At 37.7% G+C, this 14,179-nt stretch overlaps 1 protein-coding gene across 1 annotated transcript in view; it reads left to right on the top strand.

Annotated features, from left to right (window-relative positions):
- Positions 1-14,179, top strand: part of LOC141901596 (syntaxin-binding protein 5-like) — a 49,488-nt gene that overhangs the window by 14,631 nt on the left and 20,678 nt on the right. The window contains exons 6-11 of the mRNA XM_074788937.1: positions 6,524-6,587; positions 6,769-6,852; positions 7,842-7,968; positions 8,666-8,741; positions 12,945-13,096; positions 13,537-13,609. Coding sequence (XP_074645038.1) covers positions 6,524-6,587; positions 6,769-6,852; positions 7,842-7,968; positions 8,666-8,741; positions 12,945-13,096; positions 13,537-13,609 — 576 coding nt within the window. The remainder of the gene's footprint in view (positions 1-6,523; positions 6,588-6,768; positions 6,853-7,841; positions 7,969-8,665; positions 8,742-12,944; positions 13,097-13,536; positions 13,610-14,179) is intronic.

Below are 14,179 nucleotides of genomic sequence, written 5' to 3'. Positions count from 1 at the left end.
TAATCGGAACATCTTGTGATCTTTTAGCGGTATGATCTGGATTAAGCCGGTTTTACTGCGACAATCGGTTTCAATTGTGACGCGTATTATTGGCGCGGTCAGCTGCCATCGTCGATGGTTTTACGCAGTATTTTCTGTTCATATCTAATTTGTATGGCTCGATTGTAAGTTTATTGATTTACCGCGGCTGCTAGCCACCGCGAATCGGTCGTATATCAAGATTTGGCATTTTTTTGTCCTGTTATGTCAGATTTCACGCAGTTTTATGCCGATCGCGGCATCAACTCGCGTAATAATCCGATATTATTTAATGATAGTACGTGATCAGACCCAGATTATTGAATGAGACGTAGTGATAGAATTTTAAGTACGAGCTCATGACAGTCTGGCTGTCTGCAACAAGTTATTGCTGAGAGTTTCCATCCAAGTGGACATTCTAGTGTACAACGAGCTCGGATATATTGTAGTGTTCGCGAACTGTCGGTTTTAGTGATCAAATTTTATGGTTTCTGCTGAAGTTGGTTCATGGTCGCGGGATATATATTCATGTGTACTAAAAACGAATAAGAAGCCTATACAAAGGAAAATTGTTTTGAATCTCCGATGGCTGGTTATCTCTTAAAGCCACGGACCTATTTTTAGTTCTTGGGCTTCTGTGAGACCCTTATTTTCATACTGTCTGTCTACCTGCCTGTGTGCTGTCTTTCAGCTACTTTAGCTTCATTAATAGTGGGTTGATCTTGATGGAACTTTGGTACAATGTTACTATGGGAGATTGTGCAGTGCAAAGAATCGGCCCAGTGTGCCACCTAGCGGCAGAACTAGGTACCAAAAACTGTTTTTCAGTGACATTACCTTAAAGATGACCTCACGATGAGGAACGAAGTTGAAATTCAAAAAGGTGTCTTAACAAAATTTAGCTATTGTCCCTAGATACAACATATCCAAAATACAATGGGAAATAACCCATGGTCATTTCGAGTTTAAGTTCGAGCCTGAGCCCGAGAACCGTTGTCGCCTATGGGTTGTTCCTCATTCGGTTCACTGAAGTATATTTGTAGTATGCTGACCAAAACAGTATTGGAGAAACAAAAATCAAATAATTTCTGCATGTACTCGTATCTCAAAGTAAATGCGAAGAAACATTTTTTTGACATACTGGTATTCATCGGTTTTGCTGACGTTCGAATGACGTGAGTTACTGTACGCAGATCTGTATGGATGAAGTGTTACCTATCTGTTATAATCAGTAACATCAGGATGTCATATTTCCTGCCGAGTGCACTGACTACCTGACTAAATATCCGTCCACTGTCAATTCATTATCATATTATACGACCCCGCACAATGTCTATCATCTCATTTCAGTCGTGTATAATATGACCAGTAGAAAAAGAATGACGTAGGGTGCATCCAAGTTATTAGATACATCTAATTTCAAAATAAACGCCAAAATTCACGATTGTAATTGTTATTTTGAAACGCCAATATTGAAGATGATGACTCACAAAGAACCCCTTATATAACGCATTCTTAACTATCAATGTATATATATAAACATTATTGTAACAGTTTTTACGGTGTCAAAAAGACAACTACACAACTACGCTGTTGTTGTTTCGCCAGTAGTCGCTTATTTAGTTCGACAAGAGTCAAGGTTGAATGATAATATGTACAGTACATACATGCATACATGTGAAGCTGTGCTGTGGTGTCATCAATATCACAGATTGTGAAATGGTTGACTTTCTGAGTCAATAATAATAACCTTATCTCTAACCGAGCCACTGCTCGGGGTTGGTCTGTCTTTGATTCCGATATTGACTTCAGTCATCGTCGGTCGCCACTTGAAATAGAAACTCGCCATTGCTGAGAAGGTCACAGGTTATCGCGAGTGTAGCTCATGTAATTTTTGCCCCACGGACAAAGTTCTCAAAAAATTATTACCTCCTCAACTGAATTAACGTAATGTTTATGTGTGTTTTGTATCCGAAACATTTCAGAATTATTGTTCAGGTCTAGTCATTTATTTGTCTTGTGGCATAAAAAGAATATCTCAAAATCACGAGAGAGATGGAAGGAAGGAAGGGAGCGTACCGTCTATTTGCATGTACGGTTGTAGTGTGCTCCAACCGTTACCCAACTGTATTGCTACCAGTTCGGTGATTTTATAATGAAACCCCTTCATCTTCAGCAACAAAATATTCGTTGAAGCTCACGTGAAATCCGCACATTTCGTAAAGTAATTCAAGGGAACTGTATGGAAAAGATGCAAAATCTTAACGCACAAAGGCAGCAGTCATTTTCGATTTCTTTAGCTAGCTCATCCTGTGTTAGGAAAATTTGCGACATTTCTATGGACCTATAAATGGTCTTCATGGTTGAATAGCTTTGCTCAATCACCGATCCAATGGTTGATAAGACGTAGATTACTCTAAGAAAGAGATGTCTGTTCGTATAGTACGATCAAAGTCAAAGGGTTAAAATTCAAAACTCTGATTTGATAATTTCAGGATTCCATTAGCGATTGGTAGTCATTATCACGGCCTTGTGTGCAATTATCAGTCAGTTAGAAATTCTGTGAATTTGACGTGCAGCTTCATATATGTCGAAGCACAGCTTCTACCAAGTGATGATGGCATTGTCGACAACATCCTACATAATTTTCTGGGTCAACAACCTTCTTCTGTTTTCTTCACTAGTTTCATTGTCATCAACTTTCCTGTTTTCTACCTTTATTTTACCTTTACCTTCATTCTGTGTATAGTCATTAACATTTCCATTCTGTTCCATACCGCTCCATCCCTCTCTCATCCCCCTCTATCACCTACTCCCACTCCCTCTCCGTGAACTTTCTGTTCTCCCACTCCCTGTCAAAAATCGATTTCTCTGTCCCTTCCTTCCCGCTCTGTCGACCGATTCAACCCCTCAACGCTTTGAATAGATCTTTAGCGCCGGTGATGGATTAATGGGTCGCTTCTTAATAACTCGATTGATGATCCATCAATTTATAACTGTCATTTATTTTCTCTAAATATACGCTAATTAGATAATTCAATCTCAGTCTCTGCTCAACGGTTCATCTTTTCATATACTGACAGATTGGGATGATGTTTATGGCCAATTTTAATGAGCTTCACAGTTTTTAATTTATTCAGTGGACACTGTGATTTTTTGTGCATTGATTGATTAAAACGTTTTATTCATGAAGGCGAAGTGGTTTGCTGCCTGACTCCAGATGGGAGGTATCGTAGATTCTGGATTTATCTTCAGTCTTGTCAACTGAATTTTTCTCGTCAATCCGTCACAAGTCAGTATTACCAGAAACTGGCTTCATCCGTCTAGTTGTTGACAGTGGAGAGTTTTATTATATAAATCACTTCATGAGTTTGAAAATCCTGAATTCCCTGATTGAAAACAGGATACTGCGATCGTGGAACCTAGTTATCATCAAACAACCTGTGAGCTTTGTAATGATTAATAGTTGATAGTCAATTATTCTATCTCAGTGTCTTGTAGCTGCATAGATTGTGGGGCACGATTGTTCATTGACCCCAGTCCACTGCGATTTCTCAGACTACATAGAGTTTTTTTTTCTTTTTAATGTCGGTGGTAGTTTATGTGAGGTTGTCAGACCAATGTTCAGATTAATTACTTTTACTACCTTACCACTGCTCGAAGCAAGCACCCGGGCACATCAATCAATTTTCCTCTTTTCCTTTGGGTTTATGGCGTATTCTCTTATTACGTAGACCAATTTCACCAAAATCTTAAAATGGACAATTTATATGGCACTTTAGTGAACTTATCCGTGGGATCATATCAAAGAGTCCGAATTTTTTTTCGTTAACGCAAGGGGCAGATTTAGAAAATTTGAAAAGGGGAACGCACTTTAGATGAAAATGAATTTGCCGTTACAGGAACCTGCTAGGTTCGTTGAACAGGGTTCTCTCCCCAGAAACTTTTGAAAATTTGATCCTTTTAAAATAGTTATTCTTGAAAAAAGAATTCTGGTATTATTACATAAATTTTCCTGTTGTCTTTTTTTCAACAATATTCACTCAAAAATAGGTGGCACCCCCTATAAATCAGCCCTTAATATCAGCCCTTAAATGCATAGATGGGAATGATAGCAAGAGAAAGCATTAAAGAAGTTATTCTACCCATTGATGATTCCATTTAGAGCCTAGCAACGTTTGTCTAGGAATGAAAAGATGGTTCTAGAGTGGTAATCAATTTCTGCAATAGTTAACAATAGTGACACCGGTGCGAATATAATGTCATATCCATTAATAAACTTTGATCTTTATAATACGATGATAAATCACTTTCGTTATTCTGCACCCAGGATTTTATTAGCTGTTTACATCTATTCCGAGAAGAAAACTATCAAATTTTCTACGTGAATATTCTTCGAAATTCGTCACTTAAAAGCTGTGATCACACTGCAACGATTTGGCCTCGGTACATTAGGCCCGATTCAAATTTGGCCCGTGTCTAATTAGAGAGCGCGTTCACATATAAACTACTCACTCGTTACTAAACAATGCTTAAACAAAGCAAAGTGAGTCACTTCCAACTTAGCATTTCATACACAATAATTTGACCCGTGCTAAAATTTGGCTGGGCCTGGTCTGACTTTGTTTTGCTCTGGCCAAAAATGCTCATGTGATTGTGGCTTAAGAGTGATAGGAAATGGTGTCCTGTCGTTTATTAGATGTTATCTGCAATTTGATAAAAGATATGAATTACCTGGAGGTAATATGGGGCAGTCTGTAAATATTAACGTGGTCAGCTTGCATAATGCAATAGAGAAGGCCACCACTGCGCTCGGTGAATGAGATCATAAAACAAATAGCCCGGATATCTTTATTAGTGTCATCTGGCAAGTGAGGAATAGGACATGCTGCTCTCCGAAGCCGTGTGTAGTCTGGCGATAGAGGAATGAAAAGGACGAGGAGAATGATGATGAGGTGTATACGATGAATAGTGACGATCTGAACGGTGATGCGGTAACTGATGCGACGAATGATAGTAGCTAATTACCTTCTTCTTAATCGATATCGACATCGGGTGACGACAAGACTATAGCCTGGTCTATATAGTCGCGAGATAGCGTACGAGAGACGAGGTGATAGACTTCCGACGACGTCTCAGTAATGGATGCAAAACTTGCGTCTGCTGTCATATGTCAAATGTTTAGTTGACAACAACACTGAGGATATATATATATATATATATATATATATATATATATATATATATATATATATATATATATATATATATATATATATATATATATATATATATATATATATATATATATAATCATATTATGAGGGGAATTTGCGATATGTGGCAATTGTTTTCTGTAAGGCACTGACTGATCTGATCCAGGCACCATAACTCTCGCTGCTAAACTACCCTCACTCGCATGAGTGACAGCTAATTATTACATAAAAACACCGATATATAAGATTGATCGAAGTTTTGACATTGTATCGCAATATCCGATGATGTAACGCGTTTTTTTTTTTTACGTTGTTCGTCGACGTCGGGTTTCGAGGAGGTACCTTCTTACGTAACCGGGGCGTATTATTTACGAGAACGATATTCGGCGCGTTACCGATACATCGATGGTACGCGGTACATATATACGGATCGGTGAATATGAAAATGATATGCTAAATGGTATAAGAGCGTCGTCGTCGTCTCTCTCGGACTGTGCGCAGTAGTGCATTATCAACGCTAATGTAATGTAGATTGAATCCATATGCTTGACCAGCCAAGTTTCAGCTCCTAGAATATATATATATATATATATATATATATATATATATATATATATATATATATATATATATATATATATGTGTGTGTGTGTGTATAGTATATATCGTTGTCATTGATAGACTCCCGGATTGTAATTTACATCACCAATTGTCTGTCACATCTATCCATCAATACATTCATATATCTGCTGAATAAAATCTATATATATATATATATATATATATATATATATATATATATATATATATATATATATATATATATATATATATATATATATATATATATATATATATATATATATATATATATATATATATATATATATATATATATATATATATATATATATATATATATATATATATATATATATATATATGTGTGGATACCGTATAAGTGCAGTCGTATCAATCAAGAATTCTAAATTAAATTTGATAATTCTGCGGACCCAGTTTCAAGGCCGGTTTTTGATCTATTTATTTCGGCGTTCGGGGCAAGCTTTGGAACCAGTGCGAAAAGCGTTGATAGTCTTTTTCTTTTCTAAATATTTGCCGCGGATCTTGAGTAGTGGATATCTGTCATATAACGCTGCCTTATTCCTGCAATTATCTAACTGGTGAAGATCAAGTAGTAAACATCTCGTCTGAATCGAGTTTTGAAAAGTGTTTGGAACCATTTGCGTTATCGTGCTCTCCTCGTACATGGTATATGTTTTATTTTTCAGATCAAGGAAAACTCATCCGGGGCAAGTGGTTCATCTAAGCGATAATCCATGTGATCCTAATAAGGTATTTTGTCATTGAAATAGCGATGCTGTGATTAGCGATATGCATCTCATTTAATGATCTTACATGTGAACGGCTTGAAAAAGTAACGTAACTGACAAAATATTTGATATGCAATCAGATGTACGTGTACATGTATATATTTATATATGCAATAGGGAGGATGATGTATTTGTATTTATAGTTGCTGATTGGATTTGAGTCCGGAGCTATAGTGTTGTGGGATTTAAAAAGCAAGACTGCTGAAACCAGATTTAACAGCCACGAGGTACGTAGATCTGTCATTATACTCCCATAGGGTGGAATGAAAAATGGCAGTACGGTTGTGTTAAACATTCTACAGATGTAACGTGCATTCGGAAGTTAAATTCATTTCATAATTTAACTCATTTCAGTCAAAACTTTAATTCGATCGCTTTAAATCAGTTGTGATGCGATCAACAATCAATAACTTAAGAAAACAGTATCAGCGGTCGAGGCCTTGCCAGCTATGACATGTACTATTTGCTAATGGTGCATACTAACTGTCTAATGAAAGCTGGCAGATCTAGGAGTGGCTGGTGACACGTGCCAAATGCCCTTGGACTTTTCATGGATATCCCCAAGGAGTCCTACTAAAAAGCAACAATTCCTCAAATTGACCAAAGAATGTTTGGGGTGTATGCTGATGTTGTATCAGTTACCTGGTATTATGCTTTTAATAAACTGATAATGATTATGTGAAATGGTTAACTATATTCCGGTTATTGACTAGCCATTTTGGTGTGAGGAATGAACTGTCCCTATGGTCAGCTGGTGTGCTGTTACGCTTCATTCAATAACCATCTACCTCGGTCCATGGTATTGACTGTAAAGTTGTAAGATAGTGTCATGACTATCTATCATTTCTCTATTGCTGGGGTAAAACGAATGAAGCTATACCCAGCAGACTGATTGTCTATTAGATTACTATGAAAACACCGACATAAATTGTGAAATTACACCATTTCCAATACTGTAGACATCCACGCTTTCGCTTTATTGGAATTCACAAAAAAAGGACCTGAGAGTCTTCGGAATCTACTTGGGCATTTAGATAAGAGAATTAGAGGCCGATTTATGGCTTGGACAATGACTCGAAAAATATGTGCAATGATTACAAATGATATTGATACATGTTCAGTTGACGTAAAGCCTCTGAGAACTCCATAATTCACAATGATTTGCACCAATCTGTCGTCATTTGATGGTGTGTTTTACCTGATTTTTCCATTACAGGCTGGATTAAGATCAATCTCCTGGCATTTTGAAGGTAAATCCTTCATGTGTAGTCATGCAGATGGCAGCATCACAACTTGGGTGACGAAAAACCCTCAAAAACCTCAAAATATTTTATACCCTCATGGTGAGTATTGCAGTTTGTTTGTGGACCATATTTATTTTATCGTTTTTAAGGTTTGTGCTGGATAAAAGTCATTCTTTTCTTGATTTTGAAATCAATCTTCTGAAACCTGTTCATGTCCTGTGATTGCCTGTCAGTATATGCCATTGATAGATGACCTCCTGGTTTTAGTTCTGATATCAGTTAGGTTAGCCTTCTTTAATTACTTTTTTGATCGTTACCAGAAACTATATATCCTTGTGTTTTCCTATGCCCTTTTTCAACCAATGACTTGCCCTACATTTTTTCTCATTCGCCAAACTTATCATCTGAATAAGACCCAATTCTCGGATTAGGCCTATGTTGGATTCAATTTGATGATTCAGTGTGAACTTTTAAAACGATTCAGTAACTTGACAAATTAATTCTCTTTCTCGGTAGTCAGTTGACTCATCTGCGAAGAAGTCTCCACCGATAAAAAATTGTAAATTCGATTAGCTCTTGAAGTGAACCGCATTACATCTGCCCGGATCCCGAGCTTTGAAACTCTTATTTCCCTGTCTCTAAATGTAACTTGATTATACATATCGCTTACTGGCACTTCGCCAACGAGTCACTTTGACGAAAACCGGAGGAAATACGAGATTTTTCGTAGTATTGTCATCCATACTTCAGGTGATAATCCCTTTGTACTTATTCACTGTTTCTTTTTTCTTTTAAGCAAAAATCGGCTCTGACAGTAAACCCGAACCATGTAAGCCTATTCCACGGTTAGCGTGGAAACAATGTAGGAATGGGTAAGTGATATGTGTATATCCCTGGCTGGTTTATATGCACGCCAGTACTTGTGGCTGTTTTCATTCGGAATCAAAGCATATTACGTATTTTCCCTTTTTTCTATCGTCATACTTCTGCGCCTCGATGCAAGCGTCATCATTTCTCGATATCTATTGGGCTTTATATTGAATATTGATAACTAGATATATAATCATATACACCGGTACATACGAATAGTTTGTTTACGGATGATTAAGATTGCTATTTCGGAGGCGTAGCTGCTTCCTGCGAACTTCTAGTCTCGATTTCCTATCTGAAAATGAGAGCTCTTTTTCGTCCAAATTTAGCTCGCGCTAGTCCTCCGGATCGTTCTCGGCTATTTTTGTCCTCTTAAGATGAGATTCGTGTTCTGTTGCCGGCAGATCTGTCCAGGTCTTGTGTTTCTGGCATCGGATAGATATTTTTGTGCCGTTAAGGCCACGAGGCTATTGTGTTGATCCCGTTCTCTCGCTAAGCTCTCTGTAATGTCTTCTATCTAGATGCCATTCAAATCCCGAAGCAGCGATCAATCTCGCCAGCGGCAACGGAAGCCGGAAAACTTCTAATATTCATCAGAAAAGAGATAAATATTTCATTACGTGTATTACATAATGTTTCATACTGCCATTAATAGTAGTATGTTTCATTAACCATAAATTCGATGTCTCGTTTCGCTACTGATGAGACAAACAGTTATAGATTATGTATACCGCCTGCGTTTAATCGCGAGTCCCATTAAAATTGCCCATATCATGAGTATTCAATCTTCAAGTCTTTCAATCAGTTCATCGAATCATTAGATTAATTTCAAAATCTAACGATGAAAATATAGTTAAGAGACCGACTCGTTTTGATAAGTTCTATCATTGCTATACCGGGGTCTAGTTATTCATAGCTTTCCGACCGGAGTTAGTGTCTTTGATTAGTGAATGATTGCATCCATGTGAATATAGTTCATCGAATTAATAGATAACTTTAATGTAATTGTCGCGTATAGTTACTGCAGTATTCCAGACAGTAATCTTACTAGGTTCACTGACCTATCATCGTACTGCCCTGAGATGGTGCTTATGAAGCATAGAGCAATTATATTAAAAGCCTTAAAATTCCTAAAAACATTGCTAAGAAAATGGATTCTTTTTTTATTGGAAAGTTTTATTTGGACTGTCCTGGAGTTTAGCTCGCAGTGAATTTTGCTTCGAGCAGGGAATATTCTTAAGTTTGTATTGATCTTGAATTATCGTTGTTCTGAAGGCATTTTTACCTGAATCTGTATCGTAATATTCAAATGGAGCTCGCAGTGCTACTGATTAACAGTCCAATCTCGATCTATGTCATTAGTGCCGGTATTCTAAGAGAATAAATGACTGGAATTGTCTCTAATATAAACTAGCAAGAAGACGTTGTTAGTACGCAGTCAATACAACGCTCTTGTCTTTCAGTTGATGCAGTTTTATGTCGATCTATTTTTCTTTTATAAATTCAATCAACAGAAGTGAAAGACAGGGATTTCATGCCGACTAACCCATCCTCATTGAAAGAAAATGCGTCGTATCTCGGTGAAAAAAGGTTATCACTGAGCAGTCGTATCGTGTTACTGTCAGGGCTCGGCCTTGACAGCGTTACTCTGAAACACAAGTCAATTTCATAGACTCAATGTTTCAAGTACATGTAAATCCTCAGTTTTCGTACATCATTTCATATCTATATTTACAAAAAGATGTGTTGCCAAAAAATTTGTAGATGAGTTGATTTGGCCCAGGCCAAATTGGCATAGATTAGGCCTGGGTCAAATATGGCGTTCACATGTTAACTACTCACTCGATACTAAAACAATGCTCTCAAACAAAGCGAGGCAAGTCACCAGTAAGCATTCACTCGCAATGATTTTCCCGTGTCAAATATAGCCCGGGCCAAAAATGCTCGTGCGATTGCGGCGTATATGTGTGACTGCTGAAGCTACTGCAAAATGAGAGAAAATGCGAGATCTGGCACCTTTTGATGGTGTGTTGCGGCCATTAATACCAGCGATGAAATGAAGACGTAATGTGTAAGCGTTAAGCAGGCGTATCTGTCTGCGTAAAAATGACAGAATTATTCGACTGTGAGATCAATGCCGAGTTGCCTAGCGATTGATCATCGTGTCACTCGTAATGGCATCATTTGGACAAACGGTCGCGCATGTTTTTGGCCGCGAACGAGCGGATCAGTTCAGTTCAGTTATCACACAATGATGAGACGGCGAGATGTTACTGTATAAAATTAGATTACAGTTAGTATCGATTGTTTTCTCTCGCGGGGGTTAACGAGGTATTGACAACGAAAATGACTTTGGAAATAGATGATTTTCTACTGGAGTTCCGCGTAGCTGTGCGTCTGCAGTCTTAATTCATTCACTTGTCTCGCTGTTAGACAGGTTATAATGATCATAACGCATGTAACGCACAGGGTTCTGATAAGCAGCCAGAAACCTTCTATATATTCAGTTTCCGTGGTAAGTCGACTAGTGGCCGTAGCTTTTAATCGAACTGCACTATAATTCGATAGAGCCATCTCGGAACTATGTCCGAACTACGGGGACCGTGCTCGATCCGGTGGTTCACTACATGCGGACTATAGTTCTGATTAACTGATATTCGGTTTCCCTAAGTTCGCAAATAGTACTCCGAAGCTCGCCCTGGATTGCATACAAACCTGGCCTGATTATCTCTGCTTGTTCTACGGGCCTGTTCCCATCAATTACACTAAGAAAAGTCCAAAAACACCTTTCGTAATTATTGGGTAGTAGTAATTAATAGGAGTGAAATGGCATCATAATTTGAACCAGCTCAGTCAGATGTTAGCACACCCTATCTAGCTCCTTAGCTGGGACTGGTATGTGGTATAGGATAATGGGGCCGAGATTTTTTGTATGGAAAATGGTAATATTTCTTGCTTTCAATTTCTGTTGCTGATTTTGTGTTTGTTCTTTGCTTCCAGCTTATTAAGTGGGTGAGTTTTCACTTACGCAATAAACTCGATATGCTGTATACATTATACAAGTGCATGCTATTTGCATGTATATACAGGGCTCCCAGAAAACTGAACCTTCCTGGTGATAAATCCAAGCAATGATCTAAATTCTGTTCTGCTACTAAAATTTCTAATTTGCTAGTTGACTGGTAGCCTTGACAATAATGTGTATGTTCAACCTGTCACAAATATATCTGTGTTACCTAGGACTTAAAAATAGAAAACCGTAGGTGAATATCATTCCTCTAGAGTTAGCTGACCCTGTATATGATAATGTCATAATCTGGAAGAACTATTTCGAGTATAATTATTAATCTGCCAGGAGTCAGGTGACTATTTTCGAACAATGTCAGTCAAACTCGCCCGCAGAAATCGGACATTTGAAATCAATGCTCCGGATATGTAATGATCGGCATTCAAATCTTCAGCAAAAGGAAATGAGATTTTAAGTTCGCGAATGAAGAACTACTTGACTGTTATAATAGGAAAATACCAACCCCAACTCATAATAGACTATTTGTCATGTTGCATGGGCCCTTAAAGTACCCCCTGTTTGCAGGACTAATCAGTCTGCGTGTGATGTCCAGTGAATATTCCTGTTATGATTGATATTACCCATATCTACGCTACCAATGCCCCCTGTCAGTCTTCATCGACACTTATATGATGGTACGGTTGTTTCTGTCAACTAGTAGATAGAGTTAAATGCAGATCAAAGCGTTAGCCAATAGTCCCTATCCTTTGGGTATGAATATACCTCATGAGATGATATATACGTAATAAAGTCAATATCAACATGTTTCTCCTTATAAAAATATCCTTTAGCCTGGTTTCATATACTTCATTCCCATACATTTTGGAATGTATGTTACTTGTAAGTGACAAAAATAATCCGATAGATAGCTAGTTATAGCCAGTTATAGTCAATTATAGCTAGCAGGAAGAGTGATGAATACCGTTACTTAGCTGGTTAAGTTAGTTAGCTAGGCATGAAGTAGGCTGTTGGAAAATAACACATTTAGCGTGATTGCTGTGATAATGCTTTCTCACCTAGGAGATAGCTGTATATGAAAAAAAAAAAAAACGAATTTCACGCCGAGTTGTTAGTATTATATGTGTATGTTTACGAATTGAAAGTTGATGATTGATTCAGTTTTTATGTATAATTTTAGAGAGTCTTATACGATATTTTCTGGTGGAATGCCTTATGAAAAAGGCCGTGCTCCGTGTATTACTGTAATCCACGGTAAAAGTACCACGGTTCTGGAGATGGAGCACAATATTGCTGATTTCTGTGTCCTCTGCGAATCACCTTGGCAAAATGGTACGTATTAGAAAACCCTCAGTAGACTCTACCAGATTTCACCTTGATGATTGATGTTTGAAAGATTGCCCATTTTCTGATATTTATCAATCAAGTTGCCTTCAGCAAGTGCGACTTCATCAAATATCTTCGATATATATTAAAATATATGGCCATGTTTATAGAAGAAGTTATTGAACCCCTTACGGTAAGCCTTACGGCCAACAGCTATCCAATTTTAGTTCTATTTCTGAAGTAATGATTCTTATTCCGATCTACACCAATGTTTGCCCTCTGGACATCGCTGAATTTAAAAACTGATCGCATGGATAACACATCCATCATGGCGATTTTTAGCTACAAACGCAAAACATTTCATAGCTCTTCTCTCTCTCTCTCTCACTCTCTCTCTGTACACTCCTCATGTTGACTTAAACGTTTCTTGATTCGATTTTTTGCAGACTTCCACGAGCCCTATGGGATTATTGTTCTCCTAGAAAATGATCTTGTAGTCGTCGACTTGCTTACTCCAGGGTATGTATTATATGATCGATATGCGCATTCATGCATTCATGCAACTGGACCACCAACCCACTGAGGTCAAAGGAGAAAGGAGAAAAATATGTTCTTTGATATCTACCCTTCAATGATTATTTCACGGTTGAAAAGATTGTATTTTAAGATGAAATTTGACATAATTGAACTCATTCGGTCGTATACCTCGTTGCGCTGTATCATATACGGTCCTAGATGCCGGTAATACTTTGTAGACGTTTTGACAGATCAATCTACAGAGAGTTATTGACCATCCGCACACACTGACAGGACCTACGACCGAATACATTTGCTGGAAAACACTTGCTGAAAAGGTCACCTGCTATCGGTTTCTATGTTCACTGTTTATTGAATTAAAACCAGATACCGGTATAATCATGTTAGACCACAAAATGTATAACATGTACCCAACAGTACACAGGAGTTGGGCTGCAGTGTCATATTTCTTAAGGGTTCCTGCAGTTGGTGAAAATCCTGGAATGTCAGGAAATCTTTTAGGATAGTTTTTCAGGTCTTGGAAAGTCAGAGAATTTCAGCGCTTCATTGCTC

The sequence above is a fragment of the Tubulanus polymorphus genome, chromosome 1 (assembly GCF_964204645.1).
Source record: "Tubulanus polymorphus chromosome 1, tnTubPoly1.2, whole genome shotgun sequence".
Taxonomy (NCBI): Eukaryota; Metazoa; Nemertea; class Palaeonemertea; order Tubulaniformes; family Tubulanidae; genus Tubulanus; species Tubulanus polymorphus.
The sequence above is the reverse complement of the archived record's forward strand: the minus strand, read 5'-3'. Positions and strand labels throughout refer to the sequence as shown.